The sequence below is a fragment of the Scylla paramamosain genome, chromosome 17, assembly GCF_035594125.1.
Source record: "Scylla paramamosain isolate STU-SP2022 chromosome 17, ASM3559412v1, whole genome shotgun sequence".
Lineage (NCBI taxonomy): Eukaryota > Metazoa > Arthropoda > Malacostraca > Decapoda > Portunidae > Scylla > Scylla paramamosain.
This window is the reverse complement of record NC_087167.1, coordinates 8,592,977-8,615,726: the sequence shown is the minus strand read 5'-3', so window position 1 is coordinate 8,615,726 and position 22,750 is coordinate 8,592,977. Positions and strand designations below refer to the sequence as shown.

Below are 22,750 nucleotides of genomic sequence, written 5' to 3'. Positions count from 1 at the left end.
TGGACTCCTCTGAGGTCTAATGAGGATTGTTCCACTAAAGTACATATTTTAATATGCTCAAAAGCTAGTAATTTCTCAAATTTGGACCCATGTTGATAAATCCGAATCTGTGAACCTTGTTCCTCTACACAGCAGTTAGCAGCACTTCTTTTATCCCCCCCCCCTCTCTCTCTCTCTCTCTCTCTCTCTCTCTCTCTCTCTCTCTCTCTCTCTCTCTCTCTCTCTCTCTCTCTCTCTCTCTCTCTCTCTCTCTCTCTCTCTCTCTCTCTCTCTCTCTCTCTCTCTCTCTCTCTCTCTCTCTCCTCACTTGACATGCATTACACCATTTATTTATTTATTTTTATTTATTTATTTATTAATTTATTTGTATCTATTTTATTTATTTATTTTTTTTTTTATGAACACTGATTTGCTTGTCTTCCCATATCCAGCACCTGGTATAAGATGAACAATCTCAAAGGGAATAGATCTTTCACACTTGTCTGTTTAACATATGTGAGCTATTAGTGGATAACTGTATTTAGTGGATCACCTGAGTTTGCTGCTTTCTTTTTAATGGAAGGTTTTCAGGGGTAAGAGATGACCCTTTTTTTTATCATTCTTTTCAATGCAAAGAAAAATTATGAATGAATATGATCATTGAAATAATGTGATGCATTAAAATTTTTTAGAACATGCATACCATAGTCTTTAGGTGATATTTAATTTTGATGAACATTTAATCATTTCTCTGTGTGTGTAAATAATTTAATGGCCTTAGATGGTATGCCATGTAATTCCATAAAAGAAAGATCATGACTGGATAATTTTCTCCATCAGTATTGTCCTAACATGGCAGGCATGCAATGTAAATATAAAGGAATGCAATACTTAAGATTAAATTGCATGGGGATAAACAGCCACCAAAATAGTGGAAATCTGTTTTGAGATATAACCCTTCAGATAGCTTTGCTTAAGGTTATTACAAAATCAATTTGTCAACATCCTTCCTCCAGGAAGGTAGACATCCAAATATTTTCTCATTCAGGAAGCCTTGCCAAAGTCTGCTATCACTGTAGGGCACCTGTCAGGGCATTACCTAAGTGCAGTTACCCATTATTTGGTATTCAATAATTTTCAACATCCTTTATTGGAAAGCCTTTGAGATTGGTGATTGATCTATAGAAAGCTTTATGAATTCCTTATTCTCTTGCTTTGGCTGGAAGATGCATTTTGTTGGGGTTTGTGTGTGTTTGTAGTGAGGCGAGTGTCACAAGACGCACGTGGTTCCTCACCATCCCACAAGTTGATGGGCTTCAATGGCTCTGGTCCCATGTCACCAATCCCTGGAGGTTATGCTAGCAGACGCACTTCACAGGAAGGATTCCATCTTGATGGTTAGTCAGTATGCCTATGGTTATTGCACAAATGATGCTGAAAAAGGTCTGTAGTGAATGCATGGAAGTAATATTAAGTCATTGTTTGCATTTTAAACAATTCTTTCATATAAGAGAAAAGACATCTTGTGTGAGCTATCTTTCCCCCCGAGGGAGATTTCAGCTTGGTAAAATATATATATATATATATATATATATATATATATATATATATATATATATATATATATATATATATATATATATATATATATATATATATATATATATTATTGTCTCATTTTCAAAATTTGAGATTTCTGAATGTGGATGCTCTCATACAAGTACAAGTGTGTCAGTAAAAAAGTTTGTGACTTGTGAAAGGATTCTTTCATGTACTGAGTTGTACTCATTTAAATAATAGATTTCTAACATAATGTACACTACTTTCCAGACATGAGTCCCATCCAGAAGGAGCTGATGCAGGTGAACAACCGTTATGACATGATTGGCATGCGCCTCACAGACCGCCAGAATGATCTTGATTTGATGAAGGATGAGCTGAAGAAGTTGGCTGACAGCATGCGCTCACTGACTCTAGTTCTGGACAAGGCAGAGCGCACCATGCCCAGGGAAGTTGTGCCTACTACCAAAGAAGAAGCAGACAAATACTGCAAACAGTGCAAGAATGTACTGGAAGATCTCCTTGAAAAGCAACCTGCTTTGGATTCACTCAAGGTTCAGGTGGTTGAGCTGATCAAGAAACGACCAACAGCACCTGGTGCACACATTTTACAAGATCAGGTGGATCTCATCAGTGATCGCTTCAAAGAGCTCCAAGGCAGGCTGAAGGATCGCCTGACATTCCTGGACAGAACCAAAGATTTCCTTGATAGTTATGATTCTCTCAATAACTGGCTCAACTCAAAGGATCGAATGATGACTGTCCTTGGGCCCATTGCCTCAGATCCACGTATGGTTCAGATGCAAGCTCAGCAGGTCCAGGTATTGAGGGAAGAATTCCAGGGACAAGAGCCCAAACTTAGTGACCTCAATGATGCTGGAGACAACATTATTGCTGCTTGTGAACCAAACTCTATGGCTGCTAAGAAGATGAATGACAAGTTGGACAGTATAAATAACAAGTGGACAGAACTCATTGGGCAACTAGATGCACGTGATTCTGCTCTCAATGCAGCTTCTAATGCCAGCACTGACTTCTATGACAAGTACAACAAATTACATGATACCCTTCTGAAGCTGGGTGATGACTTTGATGAGGTGACAGCATCTGGTGCAGATTCTGCCATGCAGATTGAGGCTGTCAATAACCTGGAAAAGGGTCTCCAGAAGGCTCGTGCTGACTTGATTGACTTGGAGGGACTTGGGGAACAGTTGATCTCAATCCTCTCTGATGCATCATCCAAGAGTGACATTAAAGCAAAGATAACACAACTCAACAGAATGTTTAACAACCTTGAAAAGAAACTTGGGAACCGTAAGTCAGAACTGGAGGCATCTCTTAAAGATGAAGAAGAATTTGGCCAGTCTTGTCAAGACATACAGGAATGGCTGTCAGACCAAGTTGCCCACCTTAAAGACCAGCTGCTAGTGTCTGCTGATAGGGACATTTTGGGACACCAGGTTTCAGACTTTGAGCCTATTTATAAAGACCTCATGGCCAAAGAGCATGAAGTGATCAGGATGATTAATAAGGGTAAGGATATTGTGGCAAAGTCTTCTCGCAAAGATCTAAACCGCCAGTTGACAGCAACTCTGGATGCCATCAAGAAAGAGTGGGATAATGTTCGCAAGACTGCCGTGGACCGCCGCACAAGACTTCAAAATTGCATGGACACCTGTAATAAGTTCCACACTCAACAAGACAGATTCAATCCTTGGCTAGACAAGGCTGAAGAAAAGGCAAGATCTCTAGAACCCATTGCATTTGAAAAGAGAGCAATTGACAAGCAAATCAAAGAAATTCAGTCCTTCAAAAATGAAGTGTCCCGTCATAGTGGAGAATATGAAAACAACAGAACAGCAGGTGACAAACTCATCTCCTGCACTGATATTGATCATGAAGGTGTTCATGATGCCATTGGCTTGATGAAGGAACGCTGGGACCACCTCAATGCCATTGTGTTTGCTCGTGCACAGGATCTTGATGATGTTGCTGCAAGATTGGCTGACTTCAATGATAAGGCCAGGGATCTTGATCACACATTGCAACGTTGTGGTGATAAATTGGCTTCTCTTGATGCGCTCGCTGGGACAGGAAAAGATGCCAAGTCCTTAGAAAGAATGAAGGCTCTTCTTGATGAAACAGATGCACTTGGCAAGCAGGTTGATCAGGTGAAGAATAAGGGTGAAGATTTATGTGTGGCAGCCGATTCTCTTGGCTCTGATGCTAACCATATCCAGGATGAAGTTGAGAGACTCTCAGACCGTTATGGTGACTTGAGAGGAAAATTAGAAGAGCGTTGTCATGATCTGGAGGAAGCTTCCCAGGCAGTGAATCAGTTTGGTGCCCTTGTTAAGAATGTTGGGCAAGAATTATCTGCTCTGGATGATGAGCTGGATCGTATGGCACCAGTTGGCAGGGACATAAAGACTGTAACCAACCAGATTGATCAGCTTCATAGCTTCATGGCTAAGGTTGACAGCAAAGTTGATGAAATTAATGATGCCAAGGCTGCTCTGGATGACCTGGTGAACCAAGGATTCACAAATGCTAATAATCGTACAGCTGAAGATCAAATCAAACAGCTTGAGAGGCAATCCAAAAAGATCCAGGATAGATGTGATGCCCGCAACAAAGATCTTGATTCTGTTATGAAGAAATTAGAGAACTTCTATGACAAATACAACAATGTTGTGGATGATATCAATGAAACAGACAAGGAAGGAGAATCATTCAAGCCTGTAGGTGCAGATGTGGACACAATTATTGCTCAGCAAGAGGAATTCAAACGATTCAAAGGAAAGAAGATTGAAGTTCTTGGGAAGCAGGTTGCTGAGTGCAACAAACTTGGACAGGGTCTCATCCAGAGTGCTGCCTCTGGTGTTAACACACAGGCCTTGGAAAATGACATTGACAAATTGAATGATATGTGGAATAAACTAAAGGAAATGATTGGTGATCGAGAAAAGGCATTGGATAAGGGATTAATGCAGTCTGGTAAATTCCAAGATGCCCTTGATAGCATGTTGCAGTGGCTTGCAAACTTTGAAGAAATGATGGCTAATCAAGCACCAATATCAGGAGAGTATTCTGTCGTGAAAGCTCAGGCACAAGAACAAAAGTTCCTGAGAAAGATGCTCTTGGACCGACAGAATGAAATGCAGGCTCTGCTCTCTATGGGTCGTAATCTTGCTGCAGATCTTGAACCATCAGAAAAGGCAGTCGTTGAAGGACAGTTGGATGACCTGCTGAACCGCTTTGATGATGCTGGTGCACGATCTCAAGAGCGTATGGAAGCCCTAGAAGAGACACTTAAGGTTGCTAAGGAATTCCAAAATAAACTCAATCCAATTACAGAATGGCTGGATAGAACTGAAAAGAAACTAAAGGAAATGAGTGTTGTACCATCTGATGAAGCCAAAATACAGAAACTCTTGAATGAGCATGACAATCTCCACGATGAAATTCTGGGTCAGAAGCCTGCCTTTGACGATCTTACTGATGTTGCCACTGCTCTCATGAGTCTAATTGGAGATGATGAAGCCAATGCCTTGGCAGATAAGTTGCAGGCCACCACTGACAGGTATGGCCAGTTAGTGGAGGACTCAGAGGCTCTAGGCCGCCTTCTCCAGGAATCCAAGGTTGGTCTGCGCCATCTAGTACTGACATATGAAGATCTTCTGTCCTGGATGGATGAGATGGAAGCACGATTGTCAAAGTATCGTGTCTTGTCAGTGTTTGTAGAGAAATTATTGGAACAGATGGATGAATTGACAGATTTGGGTGAAGAAGTAGTAGCTCATGAGAAGCAGGTAGGAGAAGTGATGGATGCTGGTTCACACCTCATGAAACACATCTCAAGTGATGAAGCTCTTCAACTGAAAGACAAGCTTGATTCCATACACAGGCGTTACAATGACCTGAGTGCTAAAGCCACTGACCTCCACAAGGCAGCAAATGAGGCTCTGCCACTTGTTCAGCAGTTCCACAGTGCTCATGATCGCCTTGGGTCATGGATGCTGTCTGTTGAGGGTCAGCTGCAGAGCATTGATTCCTCTGGCCAGGTAATGGAGGAAGAAATTGAAAGATTAGCCCAAGAGATTCAAGAACACCGTCCATTAGTAGAAGCTGTGAATCTTGTTGGGCCACAACTGTGCCAAATTTCCCCTGGAGAGGGAGCATCAAACATTGAAACATTGGTCACTAGAGACAACAGAAGGTTTGAACAAATTTGTGAGCAAATTCAAAGAAGGATGGAAAGAATCCACATGTCTAAGCAAAGGTCACAAGAAGTCACACAGGATATTGATGAGCTGCTGGGCTGGTTCCGTGAGGTGGAGGGCCAGATACGTGAAGCAGAGCCACCAAGTGTAGATCCTGAAGAGATACGCATTCAGTTGAAGGAGCACAAAGCGCTGAATGACGATGTTGCAAGTCAGAAGGGCAGAGTGCGAGATGTTTTGTCTAATGCAAAGAAGGTCCTACGTGAATCCCCTCACCATGAAGACACAAGTGAGCTTAGAGAAAAAATGGATGATCTAAAGGAGACTATGGAACTGGTTTCCAAGTTGTCATCAGACAGATTATCTACCCTAGAGCAAGCCCTACCACTGGCAGAGCACTTCTTTGAGACTCACCATGAACTGGATGACTGGCTTACTGCCATGGAGAATGAAGCAATGGTAATGGACACTCCTGCTCTTCGTGCTGATCAGATCATTCGCCAAATGGAGAAGAACAAGAACTTCCTTCAGTCTATTGGAGACCACAAGCCACTCCTTGATAAGCTCAATAAAACTGGTGGTGCATTGCTGAAGCTTGTGAATAGTGAGGATGGCCTCAAAATCCAGGAACTTCTTGAGAGTGATAATGAGAGATACAATGCACTCAAATACGCTCTTCGAGAAAGAAGTCAGGCCCTTGAGGACGCACTTCAAGAAACTAGTCAGTTCTCTGACAAACTTGATGGAATGCTTTCTGCACTTGCAGAGACAGCTGATCAGGTCAAGAATGCCGAGCCTATTTCAGCTCACCCAGAGAAAATCCATGAACAGGTGCAAGAAAACAATGGTATTATTGATGACCTTGAAAGGAAAGAGTCTGCTTTTGCTGCTGTGAAGGCTGCTGCTGAAGATGTCATCAATAAGGCCTCACGTAATGATCCTGCAGTCAAGGACATTAAATCAAAACTAGATCGCCTTAACAAACTATGGGACATGGTGCAGATGGCAACTACACAGCGAGGCCAGTCCCTTGAAGATGCCCTTGCCATGGCTGAAAAGTTCTGGGATGAGCTGCAGAATGTGATGGCAGCATTGAAGGACCTACAGGACACACTCAAAGCCCAAGAGCCAGTGGCAGTGGAACCTCAGGCCATCAAACAACAACGTGAAGAACTGTCTCAGATCAAGAACAAGATTGACCAGACTAAACCAGAGGTGGAGCAGGTTCGCCAGACTGGACGCGAGTTAATAACCCTCGTCGGAGATGCTGATAAGCCTGAGGTGAAGAAGAATATTGAAGATCTTGACTATGCCTGGGACAATGTCACTGCTTTGTATGCCAAGCGAGAAGAGAACCTGATTGATGCTATGGAGAAGGCAATGGAGTTCCATGACACCTTGAGGGTGAGCTATTTATAATTTGTTTTTTTATTGAATTTCTGGGCATGTTTCTTTTATAATTATAATCTAAAATACATCTCACTTAGCTTACATGTATTTGATGGTCTTATTTCATGTATATTAGAAGAAAAGTTTAATTTGTGTATTTCATTATGAAATGTTTTGCCAACAGTCAATTATTTATTTATTTTTTTTTTTTTTTTCTACAGAATATGCTGGAGTTCCTGGAAAAAGCAGAGGACAAGTTCAATGGCATGGGTGCCATCGCCGGTGACATCGAGGCTATCAAGGGACAGATCAAACAACTGCAGAAGTTCAAGGATGAAGTTGATCCTCACATGGTGAAGGTGGAAGCCCTCAACAGGTAATATAACCTAGTCACTGGTAAACCCAAATACTCTAATATAAATTTATTCATAGGTAAAATGGTGTACAATATATATATATATATATAACCAATTAATAACATGAAATTTGTAGATAAATAATTTTAATGAATAATTATTTGGTGTTTATAATGTGTGTTTCTTTCACATCTCGCGATAAAACACCAGGAGTCTGAGAAGGCAAGTTAGGTTTGCATTGTATTCCAGCTTCATTGTGCACATTCAGCTTCCTAGAAATCTTTTTTGTTTTGTTTTTTATAAGTTTATTTTTACAGATTGCTTGTGGCTGATTTTTTAATAGCAATTCCTGAGTGCATAATACATAATTTTTTTCTTATTTTTGGTTAAAGCTAGAATTAGTGTTTTGTACATTATAGCTAGCTCTTGATTATGCAGAAAAATGTGGTGAATGATTTTTAAGTAGCATTAAGTTGCTTTAAATACCAATCAGTTATTAGTTACATTTTATTTGTTTTTATTGTAATGACATTGCATGATTGTTTTTATTTTGTGTCCTAGCAGTGTTAAATTTAACAAAACTGCTTGTCAGAAACATGTCTACTAGGACTGCATGAAATACCTGTAGTGGTGATAATCTAAAAGTCATCATTGCAGAAGCCAATTATATATATATATATATATATATATATATATATATATATATATATATATATATATATATATATATATATATATATATATATATATATATATATATATAAAATCTATGTACCTATTTATATTCAAATGTCCAGAGCACAATGGGCAAAGTCACTGGAAATAAGCATTTATGAAATTTTACAGTCATGCAGGAGTGTATTGATCTGTCTTGCTTACCACCTGCAGATGAGGGTTACATCTTTTATAGCCTGTCCTTAACTCAAACCTTGAAGATGGCTTCTCTGCCTTATGTGCTCTAGCCCTACCACACACGAATCTGATTGTCTGTACCAATCTTTCTCTCTCCCCTTGTTTCTGTACATTTAAATTTATCCTCTCTCTCTCTCTCTCTCTCTCTCTCTCTCTCTCTCTCTCTCTCTCTCTCTCTCTCTCTCTCTCTCTCTCTCTCTCTCTCTCTCTCTCTCTCTCTCTCTCTCTCTCTCACACACACACACACACACACACACACACACACACACACACACACACACACACACACACACACACACACTATGAGATTACTCCCCTCCCATTAACCACAACAACTAAGTAAATACACACACGCACACTATATATATATATATATATATATATATATATATATATATATATATATATATATATATATATATATATATATATATATATATATATATATCCCTGCAATAGAGAGGGAACTTTTCTGCACACTACAGGCAGGTTAAAAGAAAATTGTATGTTTTAATTGTTCTTTGTGGCATTTAGTGATGTTCATTTCGTGAATAAAAAGTTTGTCAGCAGGAACCATTTAATCAACTTTGCAGATCTCTATTTCTCAGGATAAATACTTAATTAATAACTTACACCTCATTTTAGTTTTGTATATGAATTAGTAAAGGTAAATGAAACATGGAATATATATATATATATATATATATATATATATATATATATATATATATATATATATATATATATATATATATATATATATATATATATATATATATATATATATATATATATACACACACACACACACATGCACACAAATGTGTATACATACATATGTGGAATTTATTGACTGTATTGTTTATTACAGACAAGCTCAAGAGTTAAGAGAGCGCACATCACCAGACCAGGCAGCTGCCATTATGGAGCCACTGGGTGAAGTGAACCATCGATGGGATGAACTACTGAAGGGCATCGTTGAAAGACAGCGTAACCTGGAGTATGCCCTGCTCAAGCTTGGCCAGTTCCAACATGCTTTGAAGGAATTATTGGTCTGGATTGAGCGCACTACAAAGACTGTGAGTGATCTCAAGCCAGTGTTTGGTGACCCACAAGTTATTGAAGTAGAATTGGCAAAGTTGAAGGTCACCATCAATGACATTCAAGCTCATCAGTCCAGTGTTGACACTCTCAATGATGCAGGAAGGCAGCTTATTGAAGCTGACAAAGGGTCTGAAGATGCATCAAACACCCAGCAGAAGCTCAGTGAGCTGAACAAGAAATGGACTGAGCTGCAAGACAAGGCTAATGGCAAGCAGAGTGACCTGGAGAATGCCCTTCGAGAAGCCCAGATATTCAGTGCAGAAATTCAAGATCTCTTGCTTTGGCTTGGTGATATTGATGCTGCATTGTCATCATCAAAACCAGTTGGTGGACTTCCTGAGACTGCAAAGGAACAACTGCTTCGTTTTATGGAAATTTATGATGATTTAGAGGAGAACCGTTCCAAGGTAGAGAGTACACTCCAACAAGGTCAAGAATACCTGAAACGCTCAAGAGAGGGTGCTGCAACTAACCTCAATCACAGCCTTCGCACTCTCAAACAACGCTGGGAGAGTGTCATGAATCGTGCCAATGATAAGAAAATCAAGCTGGAAATTGCATTGAAAGAAGCTACTGAATTCCATGATGCTCTGCAGGTATTTGTTGATTGGCTTACAGAGGCAGAGAATCTATTGAACAATCAACAACCTGTATCACGTGTTTTGGACATTATTCTTCAGCAAATTGAGGAACATAACAATTTCAAGAAAGATGTCACTGCACACAGAGAAGTAATGCTTAGCTTAGACAAGAAAGGCACTCACCTTAAGTATTTCAGCCAGAAGCAGGATGTTATCCTCATCAAAAATCTATTGGTATCAGTTCAGCATCGTTGGGAGAAGGTTGTGTCTAAGGCTGCTGAAAGAACACGTGCCCTTGATCTTGGCTTCAAAGAAGCAAAGGACTTCCATGAAAACTGGAATGAGCTTGTTACTTGGTTAGATGATGCAGAAACCTCTCTTGATGACCTGGCTGCTAATGTTGGTAATGATCCTGAGAAGATCAAGGCTCAAATTGCCAAACATAAGGAGTTCCAGAGGGCCTTGGGAGCCAAACAGCCATCATATGATAGTACCATGAAACAAGGTAAAGGACTCCAAAACAAAGCTCCAAAAACTGATGAAGAAACATTGAAGCAGATGTTAACTGACCTAAAGAACAAATGGAATAGTGTGTGTCAGAAGAGTGTTGACCGTCAGAGGAAGTTGGAGGAGGCCTTGCTGTTTACTGGGCAATTCAAAGATGCCACTCAGGCTCTCCTGGACTGGCTGAAGAAGGTTGAAATGGGACTGGTTGATGATGGTCCTGTTCATGGAGATCTGGATACAGTAATGGCTCTTGTTGAACAACATAAAGCCTTCTGTGCAGAAATGAAGAACCGCTCTGTTCAGGTTGACAGCGTGCGTCGCACAGCTGATGAACTCTTGGTTAAAGCCAGTGCAGAAGATGCCAGCATTATTCAGACACAGGTTACTGAGCTTGTTACTTCTTGGGAGAGGGTTGAAAGGGCAACAGACATTCGTACCAAACGCCTGGAAGAAGCATTGCAGGCTGCAGAACAGTTGCACAAGGTAAGTTGTTCAGTCTTATTCCAACTCAGAAAACTGAGATTCTCTTTTAAAGCATTAGATTTATTTACATTTTATCAAGATGTCAGTCTTGCACTTGTTGCGACATTTACACCACAGTTGTAATAGTATTTTCACTCTTGTGAATTTAATGTTCTTCCTTATCAGTGTTTAAGCAATTGTCCAGCCTTACTATGCCTTACTATGCCTCCAAGAGCAGGAAGAAGATAAAGCTTAAGATGAGTCAGTAAGATGTACCAGGGTGGATGTATGCAATGTATGCCAAGTTTAATATAAAAGCTAGTATATTTTATGATACAAAACAGATAGCAATAAGTAAGATGTAGTCTAAGCCTTGTAAAATGCTTGTGTTTAAATTTTCAAGTTGTGTGGTGTGCAAGTCCTGCATGTAAGATTAATATGCAGTCAGGAGTCTCCCTCCTATCTCTTATCTACACTCTTTCAACCTACCATCAACCCTCCATCTGCTGGCAAGATGTACTGTATTGTAACAGGGAGAGGATATTGGATGTTGTAATTTATGTTAGTTGTAAGGGGTGAAGCCCCTAAATTTCAGATTTGGAGACATTCTGTATATGTACTGTTTCCATTTCATCACTTGGAGATTCACATCTTTGAAGTAGCAAATATTAAGAAGTAACCACATATACAGTATAATTTTATTTCATTGCAGGTGGTACACATGCTCCTCGACTGGCTGTCAGATGCAGAAATGAAACTCAGGTATGCTGGGCCTCTGCCTGACAGTGAAGATGACACCAGGAAACAAATTGCAGAACATGAGGCCTTCATGGCTGAACTGAATCAAAAAGAAAGGGAAAAGGATGATACAATTGCTTTAGCAGAAGACATTCTTGCTAAGGCCCATCCAGATGGTGTGGCAACCATCAAACACTGGATCACTATCATCCAGTCTCGGTGGGAGGAGGTGATGGCTTGGGCCAGGCAAAGGGAGACCAGATTATCAGACCACCTCAGGAGTCTCCGGGATCTGGCTGGCCTGCTGGATGAACTCATGCGCTGGCTTGTCCAGGTATGTGGATCTTGCTTGCCATAAATTTTGTTGGTGTTCATTTTGAAAAGCTACAGTTCTTTCATACTAGAAGATTTTGAAAAGATAATGTTCTTTCATACTAGAACACATTTTCTGAAACATACTTGCAACTTAATGAATGATCATTGTCAATCCTCTAAAACCTTCAACACTGAAAGGATAAAAGAGTAAGGGTATAAAAAAAATGCAAAATGATGAGAAAAATTTAATGCTGTTAATATATTAAGAATTCTCCCTATCATTATTTGCTGACAATTCAGATTCACATATTCACATACCAAATTTAAATGTTTAACTAAATTGATTTACTGTATTTCACTATTATCTAAAGTTCTAAACATTAAAATAAAGAACAGAAAACTGGAAACAGTACTTCAAAATTTTCTACCACAGGTGCCTTTCAGTGCTGAGATGCAAACTTTTGTCATAATTTCACTGATAAGCTGCACAACCTAAGTATTTAAAAAAATTACTTTTAGTGCTAAGAAAATGCAACTTGATTCTCCCACACAGGCTGAGAACAATTTGACTGTGCTGGAGGCTGAACCACTGCCAGATGACATCCCTGCCATTGAGGGACTCATTGCTGATCACAAGGAATTCATGGATGAGATGCAGAAGAAAGAGCCTGACGTGCTCAGCATATGTAAACCATCCAAGCCACGTCCATCACTGTCTCAGCCAAACAAGAAACGCTCAAGGACATCTCTTGGGTAAGCTTCTTTGTTTATCTCTTTATTTATACTTTTACATGCACATGCTTGTACCAGAATCAGCAAATGAAAATGCAGTGCATTTTGTGTGGCATCATTCTTAGTTTTATATTTGTGGCCGACATTTTTTTCTGTTCAGCTAGTTTTGCTTGAGCATGTTTTATTTATTTATTTATTTATTTTTTATTTTTTTTTTTTTTTTTATTTTTTTTTTTTTTTTGCATGTAGATAAAAGTGCACATTGTGTTGTCTGTTTGTTGTTTATTTTTTTTATTTTTTATATGCAGTCTATCATCATTGTAAACTGAGGAGTATAGTTACCTTGCATGACTAGCTCAGATAGTAAATATGAGGTGCATGTGATGAAAAATTATGATATATAATTAATTTAAGAGATAATTTAAATAAATTCTGAGCTTAAAAATATTCAATATCACAATATTTGTTCAAGTTTTCAAACTCATAATGTGATGCACTTAGTATCCCATCGAAGTAACACTTGTCACAACAGTATGATGCATCTGTGGAGAAAAGAAAAGTTGATATATATATATATATATATATATATATATATATATATATATATATATATATATATATATATATATATATATATATATATATATACATATTATATAATTCATTTGTACGTAAAATCATGGGTGAGGATATTACATACTTAGAATCTGCAGACTCAAAACCAACCCTAAGAAACTGAGTAGGTAATTCGTTTATCAAAGCTACTAAGGAATCTCATAGGATGCATGCATTGTCATATTGCTTGAAAAATATTAGCAGATTTGCCTCCATAATGAGAGAGCCAACATCCATGTCTTGCTTGAATCTAAAAACAGGTTTATATTTAAATCTGGCTTTAGTCAGATTACTTGTTACCTTCTTGGCCACAGTAATAGATAATTAGTTTGTGTGTGTGGGCTTCATGTACATATTTACTGTTGACATTCATCAAATACAAATTTGGCAATATCTTCATTTGCATAGATAGTTAAGATATCCAAGTATTTGCCCAAAATAATACTTTCACATCCACATAAATCACCAACAGAACAATAGAGCTTAACTTTGTTGAGTCTAAAGTGTGTCATGCATGACAGACTTAGAAACTAATTTATTGTGTTAGATGAGTGTCAACTGTAGAGTATGTACCTTTTTTTTTTTTTTTTTATGTATGTCAGTTTTCATAGATTCTTTTCTTTAACTTAGTGCACAACACTTTATCTTTCAGTTTTTAGTTGCACTTTTTTACGTAATGCATGCCTTCACAAAACTGTATTACAGTCGGGAGAGTGTGAGCCCAGGAAGAGAATCTTCACCAGATTATGATTACCCATCACGCCGGTCCAGGTGAGATAGTTGTCAAGACCCTTAGTTCAGTTTGTCCATTTATAGTGATACTATTGAGAAGCAGTGTCCTGGAAATTACATAACAGCCCATATTATCCATGGAATCAGTAATTCTGTGAATAAACACTATTTTTGGACAAATTGCTCTTGACTTTAATGTGTTCTATGTAGTATTATTATATATATCTTATTCTTAATTATATTTGATTGTGTGGGTATGATCATATTTTGAATGCATAGATTTTGTTACTGATTTCTCTCTCTATTTATTTCTTAGTCGTATCAGCCCTGACCGAGAATCCTCTCCAGGACCTAAATCTCGAAAGTCCAGGTAAACAGTCTTGCCCACACTATGCACTGACAGTATATAATTATACTAACATCTCTTTTTGATCTAACAGATAACAGTTTGCTTTACTGAATTAACTTGCATTTTTATTTCAGAGTAACTTGGGTATGGCAATGGACAATGTGAAATTAACAAAAGCATATTCTATAACCTCTTTTGTATAACAAACTACACAATGATCACTTATGTAGATAGCATTTTTTTATGCAATCAAGCATGAAAGGACTACCAATAACACTTATTTCAACCCCACCACACAGACTGAATATATGGATGTAATTAAAAACTAATATTAAGTAATAATTGCAAAAAAAAACAGTATCAGTTAGTACATACTACATGTAAGGTCTTGAGTTCCATAATGACAACAGCACCACCCCATAAAATAAGAAAAGGAAAATTCCTAAATCTTTTTCTAGTGTTACTCTCCATCAAATAAAAGAAAATACTAAACTGTTTAATTTTATATTTCAGATCAGTCCCTTTACTTTATGGTTAGATTACCACTTTTGCTATAAAGATGTATTTGCCACAAGACATGCTCCACCACTACCATTTCTTTACCCCAATTATCATTACCTTGTCACAAGAATATCTCCAAAACCATTTATAGGCATTAGAGTATATCATGAAAAAAAAGGAACACGAGACCGTTTATCATCTTTACTGTCAGAGTAACAGCATCCAATGGAGGTAGCATGTAACAGTTTGAATATTGATTACAGCAATATGTTGTATTAATCAGTTAACAGTTATATGCAGCAGAGGAAATAAAGTAATAGAAAATCATTTCTGGTCATAATTATCTATTCTTGCATGTTTATAATTATATGGTGCATAAAAAGCCATAACCCCACTAACCATTTATTGGAGTTGGTTTACCTGCTTCATTATGGAACTCAAGACTTCATATGTGGTGTTGTATATACTATATAGATGTGGAGTAACTATAAATAATGAGCAGATAATGCACACTTACATCCTTTTTATGCTTTAAGTACAAGTTTCTCTCAATTACTGATCAGCAAACTGGCTTTGTGTCTTTACTATGCCTTCATCAGATTTGTATTATAGCTGTTTTCTTAATTGGCTGGAGGAAGCAATAATCACCATTATTTATTTATTTATTTTTATTTATTTATTTTTATTTTATTTATTTATTTTTTATTATTACAATTATTTATTTTATTTATTTATTTAGTTTTTTTATTTATTTATTTTTTTTTAAACAGATTGGAGACTGAATTAGAATTAAAGGTGACGAGTCTTTCAAAACAGACCATGCATTCACTCACTCACGTGCCTTTAAGATTGTACACATATTACATTGGTCTCATATTGAAACTTTATAGTGTATTTCCAAGGAAGAGTTTCCAGCTTCATCCTCCATTGCCATATACCACAGCTGGGCATATTATTGAGTGCTGAAACTATAGCTCATTCCTTTATTTGCTGTGTTTTATACCATCTAAAAGTACATTCTACTAAAAGTATTTTGGTAGGCTCTGGCCAAACACCACACATTATTAAAGGGATCACATAAACAAACTTGTGCATAGGGAACCACCAACAGTTTTGCAAATTCACAATATGCAAAGACTGTTGTATTGTATTTAGATAGACATCACATTACTTTAGCATTTCAAATAAAATACTGTGTATATCAAATGTGTTTTTGGGCATAAGGAAAAGCAACTTGAGTGATGAAACAGAACTGAAAAATCAAAGTAATCTCACAAAGTAAAATAGACATAACTGTTAGTACAGACATTTCCATTAAATTTTGTTATGCTTTTGAGCACTTGTTTTCTCCTCTCCTCTATAAATCAATACATACTTGTTGGATTGTTTGCATACTTGCCAATTCATTAAGGTAAGTTCAATGTCAATACAATATTGTCATCTACTTTATCCAAAACAGTTTTGTAGCATTGCTATACAGAAGTGACTTGCCCCCTAAAAGTCAACATTATTGTGAAGGTAGATGCATGAGCACTTCATAAAAGTCTGTTGTCCAAGTAACTGTAGCTACTGTCATTTATTAGCACAAATGTGGTTCAAGTCATTTTTGTATATATATATATATATATATATATATATATATATATATATATATATATATATAACACCTTCATGGTGGTAGTTGTAGTTGACGGCACCACAGTAGTACTTGAAATGTGAATACAGGCATTTGTTGTAAACTGAATTCAATTTACTTCCTATAGCCGCTCATCACCAGCACGTGAGGTCACACCCACTCGTGAATACCCTCGACCCTGGATGTATGGAGCAAGGTACACTGCTTCTCACAAAGATGATTATGTAACTGGCATAATGAACATATTGCTGATTACTGGATGCTCTTTCCATTGCAAGTTTACACTTAGACATCATTTTATTTTTTTACATTATTATTCATGGCTTTGGGCATAAACTGATTCACATCTAAAACACACATACCATTAGAACCACACCCCCACGAGAGACTTCCCCTGGAGCTGACCGAGAAAGTGACTGGCCTCTTGGCAACTTACGCTTTGTCACGTCCACACCAACACCCTCCTCTGTGGGCACTCCTGCAGCAGGTGGAAGGAAAAGCAGGTTAGCAGCAATAAGACAGCTGCCAAACCATTATATACACCTCTGTTAATTCAAATACCTGACTAACTTAGAAGGCTTACCTCCCTGTTCACAATTAACACTTAATTAATAGAATATTAGAATCTTAAATTTCATTACCAGAACAATGACCTATTTTAGCATTTCATTTAATTAATGACATACTCTACCAATTAAAGTATGGTGTAGAATTCCAGTATGCCTTGTCCACCTTCCCCTTCTGTTGGTTGAGGCACTTTAAACACTGAACTTGAGCCTGAACTAATAAGGTATTGTGGGTCCATTAAATCCTCTACTAATAACCAATCATTTTTGTGAGGTGAATTTCTGCGGAAAATATCTCATTCCACCACCAAGTTCATAATTCAGTGTTCCATTCCCATAATTCTTGTCATCACATTCCTTATTAAGACTCTTAGAATTAAAATAAGAATTTAAATAATTTACAAAAATGTCTACAATCTAGAAGCAAATTCTCTTTTCAAGACAGTATTATTGCATGATGGCATTGCTATGCTTTGTAATCTACATTACATTCATATGGATCATGACTGCCAAGACTATATAAATCAGTTGTAGAACTGACATGCATCCAACAACCTCAAACTTTTTTTTTCGTCTTACTGTGCTGCATTAGAAAATCCATTACAAAATCACACACTGAAAAATTATTTTGTTAAAGTAACTCATTTTCTTTGTATCTAAAGTTTGTCTGTAATGTTTGTTTATGAAATACTTCAAAAGTTGGAAATCATCTAATTATAACAGAAAGCCATAACATACTGCAAACCTTGGACTTTCAAGGAAAATAAAAATATGAAATGTATTGGTGAAAAAAATACTGTAAAAAGCATGAATGACTGACAACTGATTCTTCAACACGCATACTTCACCCACTAATTGCTCAAAAGTGAGCATGGCATACTGAATTTCTTATTTTAAGCATTTTGCTAATTTATAGCTTTTTTAGTACAACTAACAATAATATATATATATATATATATATATATATATATATATATATATATATATATATATATATATATATATATATATATATATATGTATGTATGTATGTATATACACACACTCACTGCACTTAGTTGTATATGAACATCTTTATGTAGTGGAGAGAATATGTAGTTTTGATTGTTAACTAATTAAAAAAAATTTGTTCCAGTTTAACCAAGTATTTTTTTTCCATTCTTTTAAGGGGAATCCTGTTCTGCACCCTATATTGTACCTTTCACAAAAGCCTTATAGTTGTACTGCAAATAAAGCTGTACACTGCTTTCACCAACTCTGGAAATTAGTTCCCCATCATTTTGTACAGTATCTGTTATTCTTGGTTAATATGCTTTTTTTTTCTCTTTCAGCTCTTTGCCAGAATGGCGTTTTCTGACTAACCGGCAGCTTTTCTTTTTTGTGTTTTAAGTTGCTATTTCAGTTTTATTTTGTGAATTTTACTATTGAAGCTAAATCAGCAAAAAAAAATTTTGGCTTCAGCAGATGAAATTTTTGGAAGTGCTATGAAGTTAGTATTACCTGACCAACACCTGAAGATGACAAAAGGTATCACAACATTTAAATATTAAAATACTTAAATATCAAAATTTCCTCTCACAGCAAAGCCAGTGTACGGGAGGAACCTCAAATCAAGAATCCTCAAGCTCGAGCACTGTGGGAGAAGTGGCAACACGTGGGTTTCATGGCCTGGGAACGCATGCGTCGCCTGCATGACAAGTTGAACTACTTGCATGAATTGGAGAAACTGAAGAACTTCTCATGGGAGGAATGGAGAAAGAGGGTAAGAAATGAGGACCAAGAGTTTATTTGTCACTATAAAGCAAAATAAAATTGTCACCTTGTAGAAACAACTGGAGAGTAGTAATGAAGTAATGATTCCATGGATGCTTAACTCATATTTGATGTGATTAGTTGATCAGGTCAGATGCAGGAAAGGGGTGGGTATAATATGATGAATCAGTCTTGTTAGTGTGCTGCTGACTAATTTTTGCAGTGTGGTCAGTAAAGACCACACTGCTTTCCTCCCAATTGAGGCTCAGATGGATTTTGACTTAATTTTAGGGTGTTATTCACCTACAGTTGTCTGCTGGTCACTCAGCCAGCTGTTCCCCTACAAGAAAAGCTCAAAGCTCTTACTAACCAATCTTTAGGTAGAACTAAGATCAATCACACACCATACACCGGGACAGCAAGATCACAATCCCTCAGGTTACATCTTCCTCCTATTTGCTGCTAGGTGAACAGGGACTACACATTAAGAGGCCTGCTCATTTGCCTCACCACGCCCAGGAGTCAAACCTGGGCCTTCTTGGTTGTGAGTCGAGCATGCTAATTACTACACTATGTGGTGTGTGTGTATGTGTGTGTGTGCACACAAGGCAGTTATTTAAAGATAATAAACTGTTAAAGATGAAATGTGGCAAAATAGGAATTAAAGTTATATATTTCTGAGGTGCCACCCTTAACATGTGAGAAGGGTCTTTATATTTTCCTAGGAAAATATAAAGTGGTGAAACATTTTTCCTTATGCTATTTCTCCCACAGTTTATGAAGTTCATGAATCACAAGAAGTCAAGAGTGACTGATCTCTTCCGTAAAATGGATGCTGACAATGATGGAGCAGTTCCCCGGGACGACTTCATTGATGGCATCCTGAAAACAAGTATGTGGAACTTTGGTCAGCAGGGATATCATTCTCATTCTCATTATAACCATCACCATCATCATCACAATCTCCTCTTGGTTTACCAAGCACAGGAAATGTGAATGAAGGAATAGAAAATTGAAAATTAAAACACTGTCCACGGAAAAGGGTATTGCCCAGATTTGTTGACTTCTTTCTCAGCAGACAATAGATTATTAATTAAAACTTCACTTTAAATAATGATAATAATGAAACAGTAATTTTCAGTAGTGCAGACGTGTTAAAAAAAAAGCAGCATCTGCTCACTAGCCTTTGGTTCTTAGTTGGTGTTGATATTGTTGACAAAGCTTGTTCCTAGAATGTAATGAGCCTATTAGTAATAATGACATATGACAATACATTATTGCGCTAATTCTTTATTGGAATTTTAGAGTTCATTGTGAGGTCAGGAGGAGATAAGAGATGACTAATGTTCATCTCGTTTGGGAGGCAAGCAATCATGTGACTTAAAAATTAAGTGGTGTACATCTCCCCAGTCTGACTGATTTGGTTCTGTACCCTTGAATGACCCTTTTAGCAGTGAACTATACAGCTGATAAGAATATCAATGAAAATTTCATCCATCTTACCATCTAATCATCATTACATTACTTACACATTCATTTTTATTCATTTTTTCTTTTCCAAAACGCAGAGTTCCCAACCAGTCGCTTGGAAATGGGTACAGTGGCTGACATATTTGACCGCAACCAAGATGGATACATTGACTACCAGGAGTTCATTGCTGCACTGCGACCTGATTGGGAGCGTAAGGGACCACTGACAGATGCAGAGTTGATAGAGGATGAAGTACAGAAGCAAGTTTCCAAGTGTACTTGCCGACAGAAGTTCAGGGTTCACCAAGTGGGAGAAGGCAAATACAGGGTATGGCATTACAAAATTTTGAAATATTAATATCTTTGTATCCTACGCAACCTTTTGTTTCACTACATACTCGTATTTACCATTTGATTGAAAAATTTGTGAATTACAACATCTTTTATGTAGGACATCATAGTGAATATGATAGATTCTTTGGCCAATTTTTTTAATAATGAATATATATATATATATATATATTGCTATTGCATAACAGTTTGGAGACAGCCAAAAGCTACGCCTGGTTCGTATTTTACGCTCCACTGTGATGGTGCGAGTTGGAGGTGGATGGGTGGCTCTTGATGAATTCCTCGTCAAAAATGATCCATGCCGAGGTAAGTGTTCAGAATGTTGTATTGTTTTACCTAAAAAACTTGGAGCTATTGTTAGAGTTTCAAATGTGATGAAGGAAGCAGGTCTAGATATGAGTAATGATAACATTGAATATTTATTAGAAATATTTATTTTAACAAGTTTTTGTAAATTCACAACTTAAAGTTGTTACCTTAAGCCTTATTTCAGAGCTATAATTTAAGGGCTATAATTTTCAGGTTTCCAGCACAAAATAGGGGAAATGCATTTGATATATCCATACAGTATTGATTTTATTCTTCACCCAACCAATAATCGCAGATATTCAATTCAGCTGTATATACTGTGATCAGAATCATGATTAACATTTCACAGGATGCCTTTCTTGGATCTTGATTTGTGTATGTATTTCATTAGCACATGTATGCTAAGAGTATATTCCAAAATTGGTAAAACATAATAATAATAATAAAAAATTATTAAATCTGAATGTATAAGTTGCACTATACTCTGTTGCAGAGTACAGTATAAATCAAAAGTATACACTTTAGGACACTTTATCATTCTCTACTTGAGTATATAAATACTCCTCATTCAATTTTCTTAATTCTACAATTTTTTAAGTCATACCATACTAATACGAAATGGCAGTATAAGATATTCCCAAGAGCATTAAAATAAAAGATAATTTCACGAGGGGAAGTTCTTTTAGAAATGGGCATCAGGTATAAATAGACACGAAACTAATTTGTGCCAGTAGCAGTAGCATCATGTTGATGGTCACTGCTATTAACATTATATATGAATTTATTGTTCTTTTCAAATGTGAGTTAGGTATGTGACTATGATTGTATAGTAAGTTTAGTTGAGATGGAAAAAAAAATGTTTCTGACTTCTTCATCCATATTGTTACTATAACTTACAGATCCTATAACAGTTTGAGGAGCAATATTCACCATGTAGAAAGGCATCCTGAAAATGCTGAGTTGATTTAATTCTTATGTTCAGCACCAAAGTGGTGCATCCTTTTGTATGTTTGGGGAATATTAAAATTAATTAAAAAATCTAAAAGTGAGAATCTGTGTATTATGAAGGGATTTTAATTGGTATCATGATTAGCTTCTGTAGCTAAGAAGTTGGGTTGGGATTACTTTCCAGATACATTGACAACATTTAAAACTGTATTTGAAAAATACGAAGCTATTGTATTACTTTCCATAGTTTGACATAACTAATGAACATTTGGAATAGTACATACACTCTGGAGTGAAAAATGAAATGAAGAAGACTTCCGTTACTTAGAGTAATATGTATCCAAAGAAAAGCTAGCAATTCACATAATCTGCCTGTAGCCTCTGCCAAGCTTGTGTGTAGCCTAACACCCAGGAGCCTATGTAGCACTAGGTGAAGAACTAATCTAATACAAGCCTCATCAAATACTCAGATAAGAAGAATGCAGTATTGTCTTCATCTGAGGGTAGAAAAATAACCCTTTTGTGAAGTCAAATTATTGTCTTCTTATTTTTGACAAACAGCACCAGCATGGGTTGATGATGGGTGAATGTATAACATGACATACATCAGTTTGCTAATGATACATTGAATGGCAAGGAAGTCATTAACCATGTATACAGCTT

The 22,750-nt window shown here is 37.0% G+C and overlaps 1 protein-coding gene across 50 annotated transcripts in view; it reads left to right on the top strand.

Annotated features, from left to right (window-relative positions):
* LOC135108431 (microtubule-actin cross-linking factor 1-like) overlaps window positions 1-22,750 on the top strand; it is a 262,996-nt gene that overhangs the window by 224,646 nt on the left and 15,600 nt on the right. For 39 of the 50 annotated variants that reach the window (XR_010272264.1, XR_010272265.1, XM_064019426.1 and 36 more), the window contains 15 exons: window positions 1,239-1,376; window positions 1,810-7,166; window positions 7,373-7,527; window positions 7,718-7,729; window positions 9,291-11,094; window positions 11,786-12,145; window positions 12,680-12,879; window positions 14,179-14,244; window positions 14,522-14,575; window positions 16,819-16,887; window positions 17,060-17,194; window positions 18,839-19,019; window positions 19,784-19,901; window positions 20,578-20,807; window positions 21,019-21,136. Coding sequence is in view for 48 of the 50 variants with exons in the window: in XM_064019426.1 (XP_063875496.1) it covers window positions 1,239-1,376; window positions 1,810-7,166; window positions 7,373-7,527; window positions 7,718-7,729; window positions 9,291-11,094; window positions 11,786-12,145; window positions 12,680-12,879; window positions 14,179-14,244; window positions 14,522-14,575; window positions 16,819-16,887; window positions 17,060-17,194; window positions 18,839-19,019; window positions 19,784-19,901; window positions 20,578-20,807; window positions 21,019-21,136 (8,997 nt within the window). In the remaining 2 variants the exon portion in view is untranslated. The remainder of the gene's footprint in view (window positions 1-1,238; window positions 1,377-1,809; window positions 7,167-7,372; window positions 7,528-7,717; window positions 7,730-9,290; window positions 11,095-11,785; window positions 12,146-12,679; window positions 12,880-14,178; window positions 14,245-14,521; window positions 14,576-16,818; window positions 16,888-17,059; window positions 17,195-18,838; window positions 19,020-19,783; window positions 19,902-20,577; window positions 20,808-21,018; window positions 21,137-22,750) is intronic. The other 11 variants (XM_064019430.1, XM_064019444.1, XM_064019447.1 and 8 more) reach the window with 9 other exon arrangements.